At 41.5% G+C, this 24,419-nt stretch overlaps 1 protein-coding gene across 3 annotated transcripts in view; it reads right to left on the reverse strand.

The window, feature by feature from the left end:
• Positions 1-24,419, reverse strand: part of LOC128666776 (zinc finger protein OZF-like) — a 110,606-nt gene that overhangs the window by 33,271 nt on the left and 52,916 nt on the right. For all 3 annotated transcript variants that reach the window (XM_053721561.1, XM_053721563.1, XM_053721562.1), the window contains 3 exons: positions 18,698-18,805; positions 16,748-16,846; positions 11,964-12,077 (listed from right to left, as the gene is read on the reverse strand). In XM_053721561.1, the coding sequence (XP_053577536.1) occupies positions 11,964-12,077; positions 16,748-16,846; positions 18,698-18,805 (321 nt within the window). The remainder of the gene's footprint in view (positions 1-11,963; positions 12,078-16,747; positions 16,847-18,697; positions 18,806-24,419) is intronic.

A 24,419-nucleotide genomic window follows, 5' to 3' on the forward strand; every position in this document is an offset into this window, starting at 1 on the left:
AAAAAACACTGATGCTCTCTCCTGCTTGATCTTGGAATTATTTTTGAAACTTCTAACATCGCTAGGGAACTTCTTGTTCCCCTTGATGGTTGATGTAAGCCACAGTCGTGATGTTGTCCGACTGAAATCTGATGTACCTCAGAGTTGCTAACTGAGGGCAAGCCTGAAGAGCATTGAATATTGCTCTCAGTTCCAGAATATTTATTGGAAAGAGTGTCTCCTCCTGAGTCCACGATCCCTGAGCTTTTAGGGAGTTCCAGACTGCACCCCAACCTAGAAGGTTGGCATCTGTTGTTACAATTGTCCAATCTGGCCTGCGAAAGGTCATACCTTTTGTTACAAACTGCTATTTGTAACTGGCCCTTTATATGGAAAATTGCCCTGCTTCCCTGGATTGTGGAGAAGCCTATTTGCCAGCCTCCTTCCTCATGACTATGGCCCCTGGAAGATTGTGCCCCTGAAAACGTATTAACTTTTATTGGGTGTGTATGGCCCTTTAAGAACCATCTGGGGACATATTGTGACTTTGGTGAACAATGCCCCTTTAAGACTATGTCCCCAAACCTGTAAAATAACTTGTCCCTGGCTTTCTCCCACTTGGTTCAGTATATAGGGCTTACTGAACCAAGTACCACACAGGCAGACCACCCAGAAGTTAAAGTGTGCAGGCAATTTACCTCCCAGGCTGTGAGGTTACTGCAGGTTTATTGCCGACCGCTGGGTGGCCGCAGTTCGTGCAAACGAACACGTGGCGGCGGCCATCTTTGTTCATTCGAATGCGGTCAGCGGTGTATGCTAAAGATTCTGTGGAACTAAAATCGGATGCGCAAATACACGAACACCGCTGACCCTTACCTTCTCCCATACGGAACTTGCAGCTCCAGAGACTAAGTCCCGTTCGAAAATAGGACTTAGTCGTTTTTTCTGCATGAAATTGACCGACCGCACAGCCCAAATCTATGGAACTGTTTTGGGCAGGAAATTGTGCTTGCGGTCAGTCATAAAGGGACCTCCAGCTAACTTTTGATCCACTGGAGGGATTTGGCTGATTTTTGGAAGTGTTTATGTTTGATGTATGCCGAGTCTGAATATGTAACTTTTTTGGAGATTGAATGTATGGTTTTAAAGTTACAGTGTATGTGTGAAAACTGTATTTTTACTGTATGTAATTATTATGTTAACTGCTTATCTGAGGGGAGGGGATGTGTGGGTTGTACTGTTATTTGATTGGTTATTTTATGCCTCCCCCTGGGTGTGTCCTGTATGTGCACAACCGTAATAAAAACCAGGCTGGGTGTTCCAGCACCTCAGACCTCTTCTGACCCTCTTAAGTATGTGCTCTTACTTATGGTGGCTACGCAGTAGTTATAGTGTCTACGGTGCTGATGATCCTTTGGTGAGCGATAGGAGCATCCTTTTCTACGGTCCAACTTCCAGCCAGCCTGGAGGCAACCGTAACACCTTTGGACAGATGGACCCGAGGTAATTTAGTAGAGGGGACACATCTATGTAATCCCCGTTCCACTGACTGAGCATGCATAGTTGCAGCGGTCTGAGATTTAAGCGTGCAAACGGCACTATGTCCATTGCCGCTACCATTAAGCTGATTACTTCCATACACGGCAGGAATTTGGAAGCTTTGATAACCTGGACTCTGATAGATTCTGCAGAAATGAGAATTTACCTGACAGAGTCCCTAGGAAGGAAACTCTTGTGAGTGGGGATAGAGAACTCTTTTCCTCGTTCACTTTCCACCCATGCAACCTCAGAAATGCCAGTACTACGTCCGTATGAGACTTGGCAATTTGGAAGTTTGACGCAAGTAACAGGATGTCGTCTAAATAAGGGGCCACTGCTATGTCCCGCGGCCTTAGGACCGCCAGAAGCGACCCTAGAACCTTCGTAAAAATTCTTGGGGCTGTAGCTAATCCAAAGGGTAGAGCTACAAACTGGTAATGCCTGTCTAGAAAGGCAAACTTGAGAAACCGATGATGATCTTTGTGTATCAGAATGTGAAGATAAGCATCCTTTAAATCCACTGTAGTCATATATTGACCCTCCCGGATCATAGGTAGGATGGTACGAATAGTTTCCATCTTGAATGATGGAACACTGAGGAATTTTTTTAAGATCTTTAGATCCAAAATTGGTCTGAATGTTCCCTCTTTTTTGGGAACCACAAACAGAATTGAGTAAAAAACCCTGTCCCTGTTCCTCCTTTGGAACTGGATGGATCACTCCCATAACTAGGAGGTCTCGTACACAGTGTAAGAATGCCTCTTTCTTTATCTGGTTTGCAGATAATTGTGAAAGGTGAAATCTCCCTTTTGGGGAGGAAGCTTTAAAGTCCAGAAAATATCCCTGGGATATAATTTGCAACGCCCAGGGATCCTGGACATTTCTTGCCCACGACTGGGCGAAGGGTGAAAGTCTGCCCCCTACTAGATCCGTTACCGGATAGGGGGCCGTTCCTTCATGTTGTCTTAGAGGCAGCAGCAGGCTTTTTGGCCTGCTTACCTTTGTTCCAGGTCTGGTTTGGTCTCCAGACCGTCTTGGACTGAGCAAAAGTTCCCTCTTGTTTTGCATTAGAGGAAGTTGATGCCGCACCTGCCTTGAAGTTTCGAAAGGCACGAAATTAGACTGTTTGGCCCTTGATTAGGACCTGTCCTGAGGAAGGGCATGACCTTTTCCCGCAGTGATATCAGCAATAATCTCCTTCAAACCAGGCCCGAATAGGGTCTGCCCCTTGAAGGGAATGTTAAGTAGCTTAGATTTTTAAGTCACGTCAGCTGACCATGATTTAAGCCATAGCGCCCTGCGCGCCTGTATAGCAAAAACAGAATTCTTAGCCGTTAGTTTAGTCAAATGAACAATGGCATCAGAAACAAAAGAATTGGCTAGCTTAAGTGCTCTAAGCTTGCCAGGTATGTCATCCAATGGAGTCGCTATCTGTAAAGCCTCTTCTAGAGACTCAAACCAGAACGCCACAGCAGCAGTGACAGGAGCAATGCATGCAAGGGGCTGTAGAATAAAACCTTGTTGAATAAACATTTTCTTAAGGTAACCTAATTTCTTATCCATTGGAACTAAAAAAGCACAACTGTCCTCGACAGGGATAGTAGTACGCTTTGCTAGAGTAGAAACTGCTCCCTCCACCTTAGGGACTGTCTGCCATAAGTCCCGTGTGGTGGCGTCTATTGGAAACATTTTTCTAAAAATAGGAGGGGAAGAGAATGGCACACCTGGTCTATCCCATTCCTTATTAATAATTTCTGTAAACCTTTTAGGTATTGGAAAAACATCAGTACACACCGGCACTGCATAGTTTTTATCCAGTCTACACAATTTCTCTGGCACTGCAATTGTATCACAGTCATTCAGAGCAGCTAAAACCTCCCTGAGCAACACGCGGAGGTGTTCAAGCTTAAATTTAAATGTAGAAATATCAGAATCAGGCATCTTTCCTGAGTCAGAAACATCAACCACAGACTCAAGCTCTCCTCCTAGCTTCTGCATATTGTGAGTCGGTATCGGACATGGATCTTAAGGCGTCAGTATGCTCTGCCTTTTCTCGCTTACCCCTAAATTCAGGTAGTCTGGCTAATACCGCTGACAGTGTATTATCCATGACTGCCGCCATGTCTTGTAAAGTAATCGCTATGGACGCCCTAACTGTACTTGGCGCCATTTGAGCATGAGTCCCTTGAGCGGGAGTCAAAGGATCTGACACATAGGGAGAGTTAGTCGGCATAACTTCCCCCATCGCCAGATTTCTCTGGTGATAAAAAATTTTAAAAACAAAATATGATCTTTATTGCTTAAAGTGAATTCAGTACATTTGGTACACATTCTAAGATGGGGTTCCACCATGGCTTTTAAACATAATGAACAAGGAGTTTCCTCTATGTCAGACATGTTTGTACAGACTAGCAATAAGACTAGCAAGCTTGAAAAACACTTTAAATCAAGTTAACAAGCAAATATTAAAAACGGTACTGTGCCTTTAAGAGAAACAAATTTTGTCAAAATTTGAAAAACAGTGAAAAAAGGCAGTAAATCAAACAAAAACAGAATTTATGCTTACCTGATAAATTACTTTCTCCAACGGTGTGTCCGGTCCACGGCGTCATCCTTACTTGTGGGATATTCTCCTCCCCAACAGGAAATGGCAAAGAGCCCAGCAAAGCTGGTCACATGATCCCTCCTAGGCTCCGCCTACCCCAGTCATTCGACCGACGTACAGGAGGAAATATGCATAGGAGAAACCATATGATACCGTGGTGACTGTAGTTAGAGAAAATAATTCATCAGACCTGATTAAAAAAACAGGGCGGGCCGTGGACCGGACACACCGTTGGAGAAAGTAATTTATCAGGTAAGCATAAATTCTGTTTTCTCCAACATAGGTGTGTCCGGTCCACGGCGTCATCCTTACTTGTGGGAACCAATACCAAAGCTTTAGGACACGGATGAAGGGAGGAAGCAAATCAGGTCACCTAAATGGAAGGCACCACGGCTTGCAAAACCTTTCTCCCAAAAATAGCCTCTGAAGAAGCAAAAGTATCAAATTTGTAAAATTTGGCAAAAGTGTGCAGTGAAGACCAAGTCGCTGCCTTACATATCTGGTCAACAGAAGCCTTGTTCTTGAAGGCCCATGTGGAAGCCACAGCCCTAGTGGAATGAGCTGTGATTCTTTCAGGAGGCTGCCGTCCGGCAGTCTCATAAGCCAATCGGATAATGCTTTTAAGCCAAAAAGAAAGAGAGGTAGAAGTTGCCTTTTGACCTCTCCTTTTACCAGAATAAACAACAAACAAAGAAGATGTTTGTCTGAAATCTTTAGTGGCCTCTAAATAGAATTTTAGAGCACGGACTACGTCCAAATTGTGTAACAAACGTTCCTTCTTTGAAACTGGATTCGGACACAAAGAAGGTACAACTATCTCCTGGTTAATATTCTTGTTGGAAACAACTTTCGGAAGAAAACCAGGCTTAGTACGCAAAACCACCTTATCTGCATGGAACACCAGATAGGGCGGAGAACACTGCAGAGCAGATAACTCAGAAACTCTTCTAGCAGAAGAAATTGCAACCAAAAACAAAACTTTCCAAGATAATAACTTAATATCTACGGAATGTAAGGGTTCAAACGGAACCCCTTGAAGAACTGAAAGAACTAGATTAAGACTCCAGGGAGGAGTCAAAGGTCTGTAAACAGGCTTGATTCTAACCAGAGCCTGAACAAACGCTTGAACGTCTGGCACAGCTGCCAGCCTTTTGTGAAGTAAAACGGATAACGCAGAGATCTGTCCCTTCAGAGAACTTGCAGATAATCCTTTCTCCAAACCTTCTTGTAGAAAGGATAGAATCTTAGGAATTTTTATCTTGTTCCATGGGAATCCTTTAGATTCACACCAACAGATATATTTTTTCCATATCTTATGGTAAATTTTTCTAGTTACAGGCTTTCTAGCCTGAATCAGAGTATTTATTACAGAATCTGAAAACCCACGCTTTGATAAAATCAAGCGTTCAATCTCCAAGCAGTCAGTTGGAGGGAAACCAGATTCGGATGTTCGAATGGACCTTGAACAAGAAGGTCCTGTCTCAAAGGTAGCTTCCACGGTGGAGCCGATGACATAGTCACCAGGTCTGCATACCAAGTCCTGCGTGGCCACGCAGGAGCTATCAAGATCCCCGAAGCCCTCTCCTGATTGATCCTGGCTACCAGCCTGGGAATGAGAGGAAACGGTGGGAATACATAAGCTAGGTTGAAGGTCCAAGGTGCTACTAGTGCATCTACTAGAGTCGCCTTGGGATCCCTGGATCTGGACCCGTAACAAGGAACCTTGAAGTTCTGACGAGAGGCCATCAGATCCACGTCTGGAATGCCCCATAATCGAGTTATTTGGGCAAAGATTTCCGGATGGAGTTCCCACTCCCCCGGATGGAATGTCTGACGACTCCCAATTTTCCACTCCTGGGATGTGGATTGCAGACAAGTGGCAGGAGTGATCCTCCGCCCATTGAATTATCTTGGTCACTTCCTCCATCGCCAGGGAACTCCTTGTTCCCCCCTGATGGTTGATATACGCAACTGTCGTCATGTTGTCTGATTGAAACCTTATGAATTTGGCCTTTGCTAGATGAGGCCAAGCTTTGAGAGCATTGAATATCGCTCTCAGTTCCAGAATGTTTATCGGGAGAAGCGATTCTTCCCGAGACCATAGACCCTGAGCTTTCAGGGGTTCCCAGACCGCGCCCCAGCCCACCAGACTGGCGTCGGTCGTGACAATGACCCACTCTGGTCTGCGGAAGCTCATTCCCTGTGACAGGTTGTCCAGGATCAGCCACCAACGGAGTGAATCTCTGGTCCTTTGATCTACTTGAATCGTCGGAGACAAGTCTGTATAATCCCCATTCCACTGTCTGAGCATGCACAGTTGTAATGGTCTTAGATGAATTTGTGCAAAAGGAACTATGTCCATTGCTGCAACCATCAATCCTATTACTTCCATGCACTGCGCTATGGAAGGACGAAGAACAGAATGAAGTACTTGACAAGAGCTTAGAAGTTTTGATTTTCTGACCTCTGTCAGAAAAATCCTCATTTCTAAGGAGTCTATTATTGTTCCCAAGAAGGGAACTCTTGTTGACGGGGAAAGAGAACTTTTTTCTATGTTCACTTTCCATCCGTGAGATCTGAGAAAGGCTAGGACGATGTCCGTATGAGCCTTTGCTTTTGACAGAGACGACGCTTGAATCAGGATGTCGTCCAAGTACGGTACTACTGCAATGCCCCTTGGTCTTAGAACCGCTAGAAGGGACCCTAGTACCTTTGTGAAAATTCTCGGAGCAGTGGCTAATCCGAATGGAAGTGCCACAAACTGGTAATGCCTGTCCAGAAAAGCGAACCTTAGGAACTGATGATGTTCCTTGTGGATAGGAATATGTAGGTACGCATCCTTTAAATCCACCGTGGTCATAAATTGACCTTCCTGGATGGTAGGAAGGATCGTTCGAATGGTTTCCATTTTGAACGATGGAACCCTGAGAAATTTGTTTAGGATCTTGAGATCTAAAATTGGTCTGAATTTTCCCTCTTTTTTGGGAACTATGAACAGGTTGGAGTAAAACCCCATCCCTTGTTCTCCTATTGGAACTGGATGAATTACTCCCATCTTTAACAGGTCTTCTACACAATGTAAGAATGCCTGTCTTTTTATTTGGTTTGAAGATAATTGAGACCTGTGGAACCTTCCCCTTGGGGGTAGTTCCTTGAATTCCAGGAGATAACCTTGAGAAACTATTTCTAGTGCCCAAGGATCCTGAACATCTCTTGCCCAGGCCTGAGCAAAGAGAGAAAGTCTGCCCCCCACCAGATCCGGTCCCGGATCGGGGGCCATCCCTTCATGCTGTCTTGGTAGCAGTGGCAGGCTTCTTGGCCTGCTTACCCTTGTTCCAGGCTTGCATCGGTCTCCAGGCTGGTTTGGGTTGAGAAGTATTACCCTCTTGCTTAGAGGATGTAGAAGTAGAGGCTGGTCCGTTTCTGCGAAAGGGACGAAAATTAGGCTTATTTCTAGCCTTAAAAGACCTATCCTGAGGAAGGGCGTGGCTCTTTCCCCCGGTGATGTCTGAAATAATCTCTTTCAAATCAGGACCAAACAGTGTTTTACCCTTGAAAGGGATGTTAAGCAATTTTGTCTTGGAAGACACATCCGCTGACCAAGACTTTAGCCAAAGCGCTCTGCGCGCCACAATAGCAAACCCTGAATTTTTCGCCGCTAATCTAGCTAATTGCAAAGCGGCATCTAGAATAAAAGAGTTAGCCAATTTAAGTGCTTGAACTCTGTCCATAACCTCCTCATACCATACGAAGATTCTTTATTGAGCGACTTTTCTAGTTCTTCGAACCAGAAACACGCTGCCGTAGTGACAGGAACAATGCATGAAATTGGTTGTAGAAGGTAACCTTGCTGAACAAACATCTTTTTAAGCAAACCCTCTAATTTTTTATCCATAGGATCTTTGAAAGCACAACTATCTTCTATGGGAATAGTAGTGCGTTTGTTTAGAGTAGAGACCGCCCCCTCGACCTTAGGGACTGTCTGCCATAAGTCCTTTCTGGGGTCGACTATAGGAAATAATTTCTTAAATATAGGGGGAGGAACAAAAGGTATGCCGGGCCTTTCCCATTCCTTATTTACTATGTCCGCCACCCGCTTGGGTATAGGAAAAGCATCGGGGGGCACCGGAACCTCTAGGAACTTGTCCATCTTACATAATTTCTCTGGAATGACCAAATTGTCACAATCATCCAGAGTAGATAATACCTCCTTAAGCAGTGCGCGGAGATGTTCTAATTTAAATTTAAATGTTACAACATCAGGTTCAGCTTGTTGAGAAATTTTTCCTGAATCTGAAATTTCTCCCTCAGACAAAACCTACCTCCTGGCCCCTTCAGATTGGTGTGAGGGTATGTCAGAAACGTTATCATCAGCGTCCTCTTGCTCTTCAGTGTTTAAAACAGAGCAATCGCGCTTTCTCTGATAAGTAGGCATTTTAGATAAAATATTTGCAATAGAATTATCCATAACAGCCGTTAATTGTTGCATGGTAATAAGTATTGGCGCACTAGATGTACTAGGGGCCTCTTGTGTGGGCAAAACTGGTGTAGACACAGAAGGGGATGATGCAGTACCATGCTTACTCCCCTCATCTGAAGAATCATCTTGGGCAATATTATTATCTGTGGCATCATTGTCCCTACTTTGTTTGGACACTATGTCACAATTATCACATATATTTAAATGGGGAGACACATTGGCTTTCATACATATAGAACATCGCTTATCTGATGGTTCAGACATAAACAGGCTTAAACTTGTCAACAAAGCATAAAAAACGTTTTAAAATAAAACCGTTACTGTCACTTTAAATTTTAAACTGAACACACTTTATTACTGAATATGCGAAAAAGCATGAAGCAATTGTTCAAAATTCACCAAAATTACACCACAGTGTCTGAGGGCTCCATGTACTAAGCAGTCAGCGAGCTACCCGCAACAAATCTCGCGTCAAAACTCGCAAACTGATATGTACAAAGTTGTCAACTATGTTCAAACTCGCATCTTTAAAATTGCGAGCGTACTTATCCGCCAAACCTCGCTACCTCTCCATTTTTCACTGTAATTAGACACATTTGACCACCAACTCGCCAAAAACGAATGTACTAAAAAATCTATTTGTCCGCTCGCTACAATTTCCGCTCCCACCTCGTTATTTTTGCCTCGCCACCTTTTAGGTGGCGGGCAAGGTACAAAACAATAGGAAAGTCAATCTAGACGCCAGTCTAGACATATATAAAAGGCAGTAATATCAGCATTGTACAGCATAACTGGCGTCTAATTTGTCTCTCATTTCCATGTACATAAATTGCGCCAAATTTGTCGACTGTAATTAAAGAGTAATCTATATTTTAAATTTGTATTGTATAGTTGTCAATCTTTATAATTATTTTTATATTAATATTTATATATTATCAGATCCAGATGAAGCCATATCCAAATTGTAAATAAATATTACAAAAATAACGCTCTGTTATCACTCTTCAAAAAATTTAGAACAATAATAAAGTTGTTTAGATAAGTTGAACTTTTATAGGAGCAAAATTCTATTCCCGCGACTACTATGATGTTCGTGACACCTTGCATGTCACGTGTTAATAATTGGCCAGACAATTCAACTGAAAGTTAAAAGTACATCAGCTTAGTCGCGGCGAGCGAGACGTCAAATTTATCAATAATCCGCCACTGCTCGCGGCGGGCTAGACTTGTCTATTTATTGGGGGATTATTAGTACATAGTGACAGCGGACACCATTTCGCCCGCGGCGAGTAACGGCGAGTTTATCCGCGTCTAAAATGACGGATGAATTGACGGCTTAGTACATGGAGCCCTTAAAGCCTTAAAAGTATTGCACACCACATTTGAAAGCTTTAACCCTTAAAATAACGGAACCGGAGCCGTTTTTACATTTAACCCCTATACAGTCCCAGGTATCTGCTTTGCTGAGACCCAACCAAGCCCAGAGGGGAATACGATACCAAATGACGCCTTCTATAAGCTTTTTCAGTGGTTCTTAGCTCCTCACACATGCATCTGCATGCCTTGCTTTCCAAAAACAACTGCGCATTAGTGGCGCGAAAATGAGGCTCTGCCTATGACTAGAGAAGGCCCCCATCTGAAAAAGGTGTCCATACAGTGCCTGCCGTTTTTAAACAACAATCCCCAAGATTATAATAACTATAAAGAGTTATAATCTGCCAAATATGCTTAGCAAAGTAATCGTTTTAGCCCAGAAAAATGTCTACCAGTTTTTTAAGCCCTTATAAAGCCCTTTATTCTTTTACTTAATCTAAGAAAATGGCTTACCGGTCCCCATAGGGAAAATGACAGCCTTCCAGCATTACAAAGTCTTGTTAGAAATGTGGCCAGTCATACCTCAGGCAGAAAAGTCTGCCAACTGCTTCCCCCAACTGAAGTTACTTCATCTCAACAGTCCTGTGTGGAAACAGCAATCGATTTTAGTAACGTTTGCTAAAATCATCTTCCTCTTACAAACAGAAATCTTCTTCTCTTTTCTGTTTCAGAGTAAATAGTACATACCAGCACTATTTTAAAATAACAAACACTTGATTGAAGAATAAAAACTACATTTAAACACCAAAAAACTCTTAGCCATCTCCGTGGAGATGTTGCCTGTGCAACGGCAAAGAGAATGACTGGGGTAGGCGGAGCCTAGGAGGGATCATGTGACCAGCTTTGCTGGGCTCTTTGCCATTTCCTGTTGGGGAGGAGAATATCCCACAAGTAAGGATGACGCCGTGGACCGGACACACCTATGTTGGAGAAATTTTTACAGTGTATGTAATAAGTTAACAGAGCATTGCACCCACCTGCAAATGGATGATTAACCCCTTTGTTAAAAAACGTCTATATTGTTTTTTTGATCCGTTTTTTGAACTGTCACAACAAACTGTCACAGCTTTACTGTGGCCCTATCTTCCCAATAAAACGACTTTGGAAGCCTTTGGGCCCTTTAGAGATGTCCTACAGCATTCAGGGGACTTCTGAGGGAAGCTGATGTCTCAGTCTATAATTTTAACTGCTCAAAAAAGCACTAAAATAGGTCCCTCCCACTCATATTACAACAGTGGAAAGCCTCAGGAAACTGTTTCTAGGCAAAATTTAAGCCATCCATGTGGAAAAAACTAGGTCCCAATAAGTTTTATCACCAAAGCATATATAAAAACGATTAAACATGCCAGCAAACGTTTTATATTGCAATTTTTAAAAGCGTATTACCCCTGAGAGTAAGCATGATACCAGTCGCTATTAAATCACTGTATTCAGGCTTAACTTACATTAATCCGGTATCAGCAGCATTTTCTAGCATTTCCATCCCTAGAAAAACTTATAACTGCACATACCTCATAGCAGGATAACCTGCACGACATTCTCCCTCTGAAGTTACCTCTCTCCTCAGATATATGTGAGAACAGCAGTGGATCTTAGTTACAAGCTGCTAAGATCATAGCAAACGCAGGCAGATTCTTCTTCTAAATACTGCCTGAGATAAAATAGTACAACTCCGGTACCATTTAAAATAACAAACTTTTGATTGAAGATAAAAAACTAACTATATTACACCACTCTCTCTTACTACCTCCATACGTGTTGAGAGTTGCAAGAGAATGACTGGATATGGCAGTTAGGGGAGGAGCTATATAGCAGCTCTGCTGTGGGTGTCCTCTTGCAACTTCCTGTTGGGAATGAGAATATCCCACAAGTAATGGATGATCCGTGGACTGGATACACCTTACAAGAGAAATATAACTTCTATTTACAAGAGAGAAAATTACACCATTACAGAATATTATCTTCTACCTAATATGCGTTAATCACCTTTAGCCGTATTTATGGGAAGTTCGTCCTCCTCAGACTTCACATGATCACACACATACGGTTCTCCTCCGTGCTCAAACCCTGAGTCATCTGAAGGTGTCACATTTATACGGCCTGTACAGTGAGAATAAATACATGTGTGTAAGATGCTTGTAGTGCTTGTACGGTCTCTCTCTAATTTTATATAAATAAAATCATGTACCCACTAATAATTACTATGGGTTTACAAAACAATGATTTAGTAGATTATAACCAATCTCCACGCCGTCCGTCGGGCATTATGGCTAGAGAGCAGCAATATGCTGCACATATTTATAATTGCACAATTTACAGTGTGTTCAACACTGCCCCCCTGCTCGATCCATGAGCAGGGGCGGTAAATCTCCCTGGTCGAAGAAGTCCAGGGGGGATTGAGAAACGCCACTTTACAGTTGGCATAGAAGGTAAAGAAGCAGCGGTCTGACAAGCGAGCCTGCAGCCAAAGGCGCTCTAAAGCTACATTCATAGCTTCTTAAATGGAACCCATAGCATTTATTCATGCTAACCTGTAACCCACACCACCTAGACATGGCATATGTGTAAGCTCAGCTGTAACCAGCATTCCTCAGTCATGACATACATGCAGGCTCAGCTGTAACCAGCATTCCTCAGCCACGACACACATGCAGGCTCAGCTGTAACCAGCATTCCTCAGCCACGACACACATGCAGGCTCAGCTGTAACCAGCATTCCTCAGCCATGACATACATGCAGGCTCAGCTGTAACCAGCATTCCTCAGCCACAACATACATGCAGGCTCAGCTGTAACCAGCATTCCTCAGCCACAACATGCATGCAGGCTCAGCTGTAACCAGCATTCCTCAGCCACGACACACATGCAGGCTCAGCTGTAACCAGCATTCCTCAGCTACAACATACATGCACGCTCACCTCTAACCTGCATTCCTCAGCCACAACATACGTGCACGCTCACCTGTAACCTGCATTCCTCAGCCACAACATACATGCACGCTCAACCACAACATACATGCACGCTCACCTGTAACCTGAATTCCTCAACCACAACATACATGCACGCTCACCTGTAACCTGCATTCCTCAGCCACAACATACGTGCACGCTCACCTGTAACCTGAATTCCTCAACCACAACATACATGCATGCTCACCTGTAACCTGAATTCTTCAGTCAAGACCTACGTGCACGCTCACCTGTAACCTGCATTCCTCAGCCACAACATACATGCATGCTCACCTGTAACCTGAATTCCTCAGCCACAACATACGTGCACGCTCACCTGTAACCTGAATTCCTCAACCACAACATACATGCACGCTCACCTGTAACCTGAATTCCTCAACCACAACATACATGCACGCTCACCTGTAACCTGCATTCCTCAGCCACAACATACGTGCACGCTCACCTGTAACCTGAATTCCTCAACCACAACATACATGCATGCTCACCTGTAACCTGAATTCTTCAGTCAAGACCTACGTGCACGCTCACCTGTAACCTGCATTCCTCAGCCACAACATACATGCATGCTCACCTGTAACCTGAATTCCTCAGCCACAACATACATGCATGCTCACCTGTAACCTGCATTCCTCAGCCACAACATACATGCACGCTCACCTGTAACCTGCATTCCTCAGCCACAACATACATGCACGCTCAGCTGTAACCTGCATTCCTCAGCCACAACATACATGCACGCTCAGCTGTAACCAGCATTCCTCAGCCATGACATACGTGCACACTCAGCTTTAACCAGCATTCCTCAGCCACAACATACATGCACGCTCACCTGTAACCTGAATTCCTCAGCGTTGACATGTGCACGCTCACCTGTAACCAGCATTCCTCAGCCACGACTTACATGCACACTCACCTGTAACCTGAATTCCTCCCTAGGATAACAAATGTGCACACTCACCTGGGCTGACACTGTCATTGAATTCCTCATCTGAGACTCCCAGACTCTCACACAGATCTTCTGTTATCTTAACTTTGACTATATCAGCGTTATCTTCGTCGAGCAAGGATTCCGCAGCCAACATCATACGGGCACGCTCAGCTGTAACCTGCATTCCTCAGCCATGACATACGTGCACACTCAGCTGTAACCAGCATTCCTCAGCCATGACATACGTGCACACTCAGCTGTAACCAGCATTCCTCAGCCATGACATACGTGCACACTCAGCTGTAACCAGCATTCCTCAGCCATGACATACGTGCACACTCAGCTTTAACCAGCATTCCTCAGCCACAACATACATGCACGCTCACCTGTAACCTGAATTCCTCAGCGTTGACATGTGCACGCTCACCTGTAACCAGCATTCCTCAGCCACGACTTACATGCACACTCACCTGTAACCTGAATTCCTCCCTAGGATAACAAATGTGCACACTCACCTGGGCTGACACTGTCATTGAATTCCTCATCTGAGACTCCCAGACTCTCACACAGATCTTCTGTTATCTTAACTTTGACTATATCAGCGTTATCTTCGTCGAGCAAGGATTCCGCAGCCAACATCATACGGGCACGCTCAGCTGTAACCTGCATTCCTCAGCCATGACATACGTGCACACTCAGCTGTAACCAGCATTCCTCAGCCATGACATACGTGCACACTCAGCTGTAACCAGCATTCCTCAGCCATGACATACGTGCACACTCAGCTGTAACCAGCATTCCTCAGCCATGACATACGTGCACACTCCCCTATAAAGAGCATTCCTCAGAAAAGACATCTCACTCACCTGTAACCTGTATCCCTTAAACATAACATACGTGCACACTCACCTGTAACTCCCATCCCTAAGATAACAAACGTCCACACTCACCTGTAACTCCTATCCCTAAGATAACAAACGTGCACACTCACCTGTAACTCACATCCCAAGGATAACACATATGCACACTCATCTGTAACTCACATCCCTAAGATAACAAACGTGCACACTCACCTGTAACTTACATCCCTAGGATAACACACATGCACACTCATCTGTAACTCACATTCCTAAGATAACAAACGTGCACACTCACCTGTAACTCACATTCCTAAGATAACAAACGTGCACACTCACCTGTAACTCACATCCCTAAGATAACAAACGTACACACTCACCTGTAACTCACATTCCTAAGATAACAAACGTGCACACTCACCTGTAACTCACATCCCTAAGATAACAAACGTGCATACTCACCTGTAACGCACATCCCTAAGATAACAAACGTGCACACTCACCTGTAACTCACATCCCTAAGATAACAAACGTGCACACTCACCTGTAACTCACATCCCTAGGATAACACACATGCACACTCATCTGTAACTCACATCCCTAAGATAACAAACGTGCACACTCACCTGTAACTCACATCCCTAGGATAACACACATGCACACTCATCTGTAACTCACATTCCTAAGATAACAAACGTGCACACTCACCTGTAACTCACATTCCTAAGATAAACGTGCACACTCACCTGTAACTCACATCCCTAAGATAACAAACGTGCACACTCACCTGTAACTCACATCCCTAAGATAACAAACGTGCACACTCACCTATAACTCACATCCCTAGGATAACACACATGCACACTCATCTGTAACTCGCATCCCTAAGATAACAAACGTGCACACTCACCTGTAACTCACATCCCTAGGATAACACACATGCACACTCATCTGTAACTCGCATCCCTAAGATAACAAACGTGCACATTCACTTGTAACTCACATCCCTAAGATAACAAACGTGCACACTCACTTGTAACTCACATCCCTAAGATAACAAACGTGCACACTCACCTGTAACTCACATCCCTAAGATAACAAACATGCACACTCACCTGTAACTCACATCCCTAAGATAATAAACGTGCACACTCACCTGTAACTCACATCCCTAAGATAGCAAACGTGCACACTCACCTGTAACTCACATCCCTAACATAACAAACGTGCACACTCACTTGTAACTCACATCCCTAAGATAACAAACGTGCACACTCAACTGTAATGCACATCCCTAAGATAACAAACGTGCACATTCACTTGTAACTCACATCCCTAAGATAACAAACGTGCACACTCACCTGTAACTCACATCCCTAAGATAACATGCACACTCACCTGTAACTCACATCCCTAAGATAACAAACGTGCACACTCACCTGTAACTCACATCCCTAAGATAATAAACGTGCACACTCACCTGTAACTCACATCCCTAACATAACAAACGTGCACACTCACCTGTAACTCACATCCCTAAGATAACAAACATGCACACTCACCTTTAATTCACATCCCTAGGATAACAAACGTGCACACTCACCTGTAACTCACATCCCTAGGATAACAAACGTGCACACTCACCTGTAACTCACATCCCTAGGATAACAAAGGTGCACACTCACCTGTAACTCACATCCCTAGGATAACAAAGGTGCACAATCACCTGTAACTCACATCCCTAGGATAACAAACGTGCACACTCACCTGTAACTCACATCCCTAGGATAACAAAGGTGCACACTCACCTGTAACTCACATCCCTAGGATAACAAAGGTGCACAATCACCTGTAACTCACATCCCTAGGATAACACACGTGCACACTCACCTGTAACTCACATCCCTAAGATAACAAACATGCACACTCACCTGTAACTCACATCCCTAAGATAACACACGTGCACACTCACCTGTAACTCACATCCCTAGGATAACACACGTGCACACTCACCTGGGCTGACAATGTCATCGGTTTCCTTATCTGAGACTCCCAGCCTGTCACACAGATCTTCTGTTATCTCTACTTTCACTATATCAGCGTTATCTTCGTCTACATGAAGCAGATACAGTGGTCATGTTACATTATCTACTTTATATAACTTTACCATAAACAGTTTGTGAATTTCAAAGACACCCAGAATCACCCAATAGTTGTTATGTCTAGAGGGAACGCAAAGCCATGATTCAGATAAAGCAGCAATTTTAAACATCTTTCCAATTTACATCTATAATCCAATTTGCTTTGTTCACTTGGTGTCCTTTGTTAAAAAGTATATGTAAATATCCTCATCAGCAATGCACTACTCGGTGCTTGCGCTGTTTGGTGGCTACACATATTTGTCTCTTGTCATTGCCTCACATGATGTGTTCAGATAAATACCAGTGGTGCATCTCCAACAAAGAATATTAAGAGAACAAAGCAAATTTGATAATTTAACTGTCCTAAAATATTGAGTTTTATGTCCCTTTAAAGGGATAGAAAAGTCAATATTGAAATATCCCTAGGTGCATTTCAATTTTAAATAGAATCATGTTTGCAATATACTTCCATTATCAAAAAAGCTTCTAATAAAAAGTTATTTATTTTCACCGGCATACGCACATATGCTGCAAAGGCCAACGCACCAGTATTCAAGCTGAGAGAGCTGTCGATGATGTGTATTGTGTCTGTGAAAACGTAATTTGTTTCATACAAGCCATGGCTGACTCCCTGAGAAGTAATATAAGCAAAATTTAAAATGTATAACAGCTCAGCAGGAACGGCAGACGGCATTAGAATTATGACTCTTCAAGCTCAGGAACGAATATAAGACAATCTGAGGTCTGGTAAGAGTGTCCGGGTAAGCCCGGTTTGTATTCTGGTTGGTATATACACAAACTTCATTCTAGATTTCATATAACAGAGAACAGTGAAAATAAACTATAACATATAACAACCTTCACCGGCGTTCAGTGACATTAGATTTAGTTGTGGCCACAACTTTCAGAATTTAACTTTTATCTCAGCAAGTTTTTAATCTCTGTAACTATGAGAGTAATCTTTGTATGGTATATATCATGGTATTGTTTTAAATTATGTCTTTAGTAAAATTCTATTTAAATTTTGCTTACTATACATGTATTTTATCGTTGCCTGTAATATAAACATAGAATAGGTTTCCATAACCATAGCTTGTTTATGTTATACCCAATTTATGTTATTGGGAGAGAAACAGTATTTCACAAGTGTTCCAGATATTACCCTGAAAGCCTCACTTGGTGGCTGATACCGATGTGCCATATACAGAGCTGATATATAGCTCTTAAAAGTGTGAGTATAAATCTATTGAATATTGTGTTTCTACTTGAGATAAAACGGTATTACACTACTTGAGTTTCTTTTTTAAACCGCAACGGCGGATGGTCGAGTGAATCATAGACAGAGTAGAGAGCTGTACCAGACAGCATTGTGAATTCAGGACTGCATATAACGTTTTTATTAGCTCTATTTAGCATTAATCTCCTCAATATCAAAGATTTTGGGATATCACATAACTGACTTTGTTCACATATCCTTTTGATCACATTTATTTCACGTTATTTTTTGTGTGTGATTTTTTAGTGTTATTTATATTGGCTAAATGCATGCACCAATCAGCAAACACTATCCAGGGTGCTGAATCAAAAATGGGCCGGCTCCTTTAGCTTAAATTCCTGCTTTTTCAAATAAAGATAGCAAAAGAACGCAGAAAAACTCATAATAGAAGTAAATTAGAAAGTTGCTTAAAATTGTATTCTCCATCTGAATCATGAAAGAAAAAAATGTGGGGTTTCCTATCCGTTTAAGGCCCTTTTCTAGGTTATATAACTAACCTACAAGGCAGAGAACTAACTATGCAGACGCTCACGTATTACTACTCACCAGCAGGGAGGGACGAATCTATTTTATTCTGATGACTATTCATGTTGTCTGTCTCATCCTCTTCCTTCACATCTAATAACCCAGTGCCCGGGTTTTCCTCTACAGGACCTGTAATTACAGCAGGAAGTTACCCGATAGTACACAGTACAGGGTATAACATAAACTTATATATTAGCCCAGTGACAGGTTTTCCTCTAGACACCCTGTAATTACAGCAGGAAGTTACCTGATAGTACACAGTACAGGGTATAACAAACTTATATAATAGCGCAGTGCCCGGGTTTTCCTCTACAGGACCTGTAATTACAACAGGAAGTTACCTGATAGTACACAGTACAGGGTATAACAAACATATATTAGCCCAGTGACAGGTTTTCCTCTAGACGCCCTGTAATTACAGCAGGAAGTTACCCGATAGTACTCAGTACAGGGTGTAACATAAACTTATATAATAACCCAGTGCCGGGTTTTCCTCTAGACGCCCTATAATTACAGCAGGAAGTGACCTGATAGTACACCGTACAGGGTATAACATAAACTAATATAATAACCCAGTGCCGGGTTTTCCTCTAGACGCCCTGTAATTACAGCAGGAAGTTACCTGATAGTACACAGTACAGGGTATAACATAAACTTATATACAGGGAGTGCAGAATTATTAGGCAAATGAGTAATTTGACCACATCATCCTCTTTATGCATGTTGTCTTACTCCAAGCTGTATAGGCTCGAAAGCCTACTACCAATTAAGCATATTAGGTGATGTGCATCTCTGTAATGAGAAGGGGTGTGGTCTAATGACATCAACACCCTATATCAGGTGTGCATAATTATTAGGCAACTTCCTTTCCTTTGGCAAAATGGGTCAAAAGAAGGACTTGACAGGCTCAGAAAAGTCAAAAATAGTGAGATATATTGCAGAGGGATGCAGCACTCTTAAAATTGCAAAGCTTCTGAAGTGTGATCATCGAACAATCAAGCGTTTCATTCAAAATAGTCAACAGGGTCGCAAGAAGCGTGTGGAAAAACCAAGGCGCAAAATAACTGCCCATGAACTGAGAAAAGTCAAGCGTGCAGCTGCCAAGATGCCACTTGCCACCAGTTTGGCCATATTTCAGAGCTGCAACATCACTGGAGTGCCCAAAAGCACAAGGTGTGCAATACTCAGAGACATGGCCAAGGTAAGAAAGGCTGAAAGACGACCACCACTGAACAAGACACACAAGCTGAAACGTCAAGACTGGGCCAAGAAATATCTCAAGACTTATTTTTCTAAGGTTTTATGGACTGATGAAATGAGAGTGAGTCTTGATGGGCCAGAAAGATGGGCCCGTGGCTGGATTGGTATAGGGCAGAGAGCTCCAGTCCGACTCAGATGCCAGCAAGGTGGAGGTGGAATACTGGTTTGGGCTGGTATCATCAAAGATGAGCTTGTGGGGCCTTTTCGGGTTGAGGATGGAGTCAAGCTCAACTCCCAGTCCTACTGCCAGTTTCTGGAAGACACCTTCTTCAAGCAGTGGTACAGGAAGAAGTGTGCATCCTTCAAGAAAAACATGATTTTCATGCAGGACAATGCTCCATCACACGCGTCCAAGTACTCCAAGGCGTGGCTAGCAAGAAAGGGTATAAAAGAAGAAAATCTAATGACATGGCCTCCTTGTTCACCTGATCTAAACCCCATTGAGAACCTGTGGTCCATCATCAAATGTGAGATTTACAAGGAGGGAAAACAGTACACCTCTCTGAACAGTGTCTGGGAGGCTGTGGTTGCTGTTGCACGCAATGTTGATGGTGAACAGATCAAAACACTGACAGAATCCATGGATGGCAGGCTTTTGAGTGTCCTTGCAAAGAAAGGTGGCTATATTGGTCACTGATTTGTTTTTGTTTTGTTTTTGAATGTCAGAAATGTATATTTGTGAATGTTGAGATGTTGTATTGGTTTCACTGGTAAAAATAAATAATTGAAATGGGTATATATTTGTTTTTTGTTAAGTTGCCTAATAATTATGCACAGTAATAGTCACCTGCACACACAGATATCCCCCTAAAATAGCTAAAACTAAAAACAAACTAAAAACTACTTCCAAAAATATTCAGCTTTGATATTAATGAGTTTTTTGGGTTCATTGAGAACATGGTTGTTGTTCAATAATAAAATTAATCCTCAAAAATGCAACTTGCCTAATAATTCTGCACTCCCAGTAATAGCCCAGTGCCGGGTTTTCCTCTAGACGCCCTGTAATTACAGCAGGAAGTTACCTGATAGTACACAGTACAGGGTATAACATAAACTTATATAATAGCCCAGTGCCGGGTTTTTTCTCTAGACGCCCTGTAATTATAGCAGGAAATGACCTGATAGTACACAGTACAAGGTATAACATAAACTTATATAATAGCCCAGTGCCGGGTTTTCCTCTAGACACCCTGTAATTACAGCAGGAAGTTACCTGATAGTACACAGTACTGGGTATAACATAAACTTATATAATAGCCCAGTGCCGGGTTTTCCTCTAGACACCCTGTAATTACAGCAGGAAGTTACCTGATAGTACACAGTACAGGGTATAACAAACTTATATAATAGCCCAGTGCCGGGTTTTCCTCTAGACGCCCTGTAATTACAGCAGGAAGTTACCCGATAGTACACAGTACAGGGTATAACATAAACTTATATAATAGCCCAGTGCCAGGTTTTCCTCTAGACGCCCTGTAATTACAGCAGGAAGTTACCTGATAGTACACAGTACAGGGTATAACATAAACTTATATAATAGCCCAGTGCCAGGTTTTCCTCTAGACGCCCTGTAATTACAGCAGGAAGTTACCTGATAGTACACAGTACAGGGTATAACATAAACTTAGACTGAGAAATAGCCGGCGAACACAAGCTCCAGAAGCTCCTCCAGGACTTAAAGAAAGTAAGCTTTTAAATTTGTCTTAACCACATCTGAAGGGAGAGTACAATTACCCCTAGAAAATATAACTCTGTGTGATATTACAATCTCTTACGGAACTTACATAGAGACTTTTGAGACTACCTCTGTGTGATATTACTATCTATTACGGAACTTACATAGAGACTTTGGTATGATCCACATATAAAATTTAAGGCGATACAAAAATAACTAAGTCTGGATAAAAGAATCTATCACACCAAAAGCTAATACGAGAGTTAACTACTGTGCCTATATGATATATAGTTTTTATTATTCGCTGTTCATCACATAGATTGTTTTATAGAAGTCTTTTAGATTTTTATGATTTTTATGACTCTAGAGAAACTTTAGGCTGTGCAATTGGGGAGACGTCCCCTATATAATTGTTATATGTAATATTTTTAATCAAAAATAAATTTGTAAGATTCTTAACATCTGTGTGCATTTACTATATAAGGGTTATCTGTTAGGTCTCTTGGATCCTGCTAATTTTTAGTCTGGACCAATAAATATATATTCTCAATATTGCTATTGGTACTACATTTTCTACCTAGTCTCCAAGTATTGTATTATCCTAAATATAGGATATTTCCAAACATAATAAATTCCAAACACTGTTTATAACACATTTTTTTCACATTATTTTATTAGCAACAATTTTAGTTACTTTTCACATCACCTCGTTAGCAACAATTTCAGTTACTTTTCTATATCACTTACACAAAGTTTAAATTCACTCTTAAAGAAACACCTTTATTAACAATTGGTTTATTTCATTAAAAAATGAAGTTTTATTAATTAATTTCCATTCACTATTATAATATATATATCGGAAATTAAGGTATAAATATATACTTTGTTCTGATACCTTTAGCTTTTTTAGCGCACTTACCCCACTCCCCCCTTTTTTCACTTAAATTTCTGAGGAGAACGAAGGATCTTCTCATTTGTAAGTGTGTGGTATCTCCTTTATACCAGCGCTCTACTGTCACCCCACAGATCACATAGTTTTTTCCTACACTTAGTAGTAGCTGCAGGTATATCACTTTCAATATGGAAGATATTTTTGATTTCAGGGATCAAATTTTTTCAGATATGAGAGATGACAATATTCAAATAACTAACTCATGTACATCTGATAAAATATCTGATCTAATGCAGAATTTAGAACAAAATATGATCAAAGAACTTAAACAAAAGATGGAATTAGTCTTTTTAAATAGATACACCACTAAGGACATTATCCCAAGAGGGCTTCGCCTTAATAAAAATTGTACATTTCCACTCTCAGACATATTACAGACTGAGTGGACTGACACTTTAAAGAAAGCATCAAACACTTTAATAGATATCCTAAAAAGATCCAGGAAGGAAACTCTAATCACCATAGAGAAAAATATTTTGGAAATTAAAGATAAACTGAAAGATAAAAAAAGTAGTAATGAATTCAAAGAAAGACAAAAAGTAATTATTGACAAACTAGCAAATTTAAATAAGGACCTTCTAAGATCAAAATGGGGAAAAATGGAAAGGGACATAAATGACAATATGCAAATGAATAGAGAGGAAAATATGAATGAAACCCCCTTAAGACACAATAACCAAGATGTGAGACGAGAAAATAATCACATGAATAGAACTATAAGAGACCCCCAAACACAATACTACAGTAATTCTGAAAATAACAGAAATTTTTATCCCTATAATGACTACCACAATTCTGAGAGGTATCATAGTAATAATCGTAACTTTCAATATAACAATAATGAACATAATGTTCAATATAATAGACCAAGATACAACAATAATGATTACAATGCTCAATATGATAGACCAAGATACCCGAGGTATCAAAATAGAGATCATTTCTACTCAGAATTTAGACATAACATGCACAGACAGAATCCAGACAGAAGTCATCAAAATAGCCATAATAATTGGGAATACCCAAGAAGGACTAACAGATGGATAGAAAGACAGAATGATAATTGGAAGGTCCCGACATATAATCGATTTGAAACACTCAGAGACCATAGAACCCAAGAGGGGGAACAACAAAAAAATGATGAACAAGTTTTTTTAGAGAGAAGCCCTTTAGGGGAGGGCCACTCAAGAGATTTGATAAGACAAGAAAACGAATCAAATACCAGGAGAAAAAGAAATCTAGAGGAAAGAGAGGAGGAGGAGGAGCTTCTAAACGAGGCAAAAAGGTGGAGATAGAGGCCAAACAGGGGATTTTTAATTTAAGTAGTATCAAACTAAAAACAGAAGAAGAAAAAGTTCTAAGTTTAGGTCTATCTTTCGCTCCAACTAAAAGATTAAACAAATTTAACACACATATTCACATCAAAAAGTTTGTGAGGAACCTAACAATAAAAAGATTTTTTCTCAAATGTCCCATTGAAAGACAAATAACTAACAGACCAGCTCTAGACAACATTCAGCATACAGATTTTAAGGTTAAATCAAAATTCAACCCAGTACAGACAAAGGGAAACTACCTTGACACATTTGAAAAATTGGTATGCAAAGATATACAAAGATCAAATCTCCAAAAGAAAAAGAAATACAATTTAAACGCCAAAGAAAAAGGAATAATTGAAAACCTTCAAAAAAACGGTGATATAACCATCAAACCCGCGGATAAGGGCGGAGGAATTGTCCTTATGGATACTAGTAAATACATAAAAGAGGCAGATAGACTTTTAAACGATACCAAGACTTACAAAAAACTAGATTTCAATCCAACTGAAAAATTCAATAAAACATTAAATAATATTC

The sequence above is a fragment of the Bombina bombina genome, chromosome 7, assembly GCF_027579735.1.
Source record: "Bombina bombina isolate aBomBom1 chromosome 7, aBomBom1.pri, whole genome shotgun sequence".
Lineage (NCBI taxonomy): Eukaryota > Metazoa > Chordata > Amphibia > Anura > Bombinatoridae > Bombina > Bombina bombina.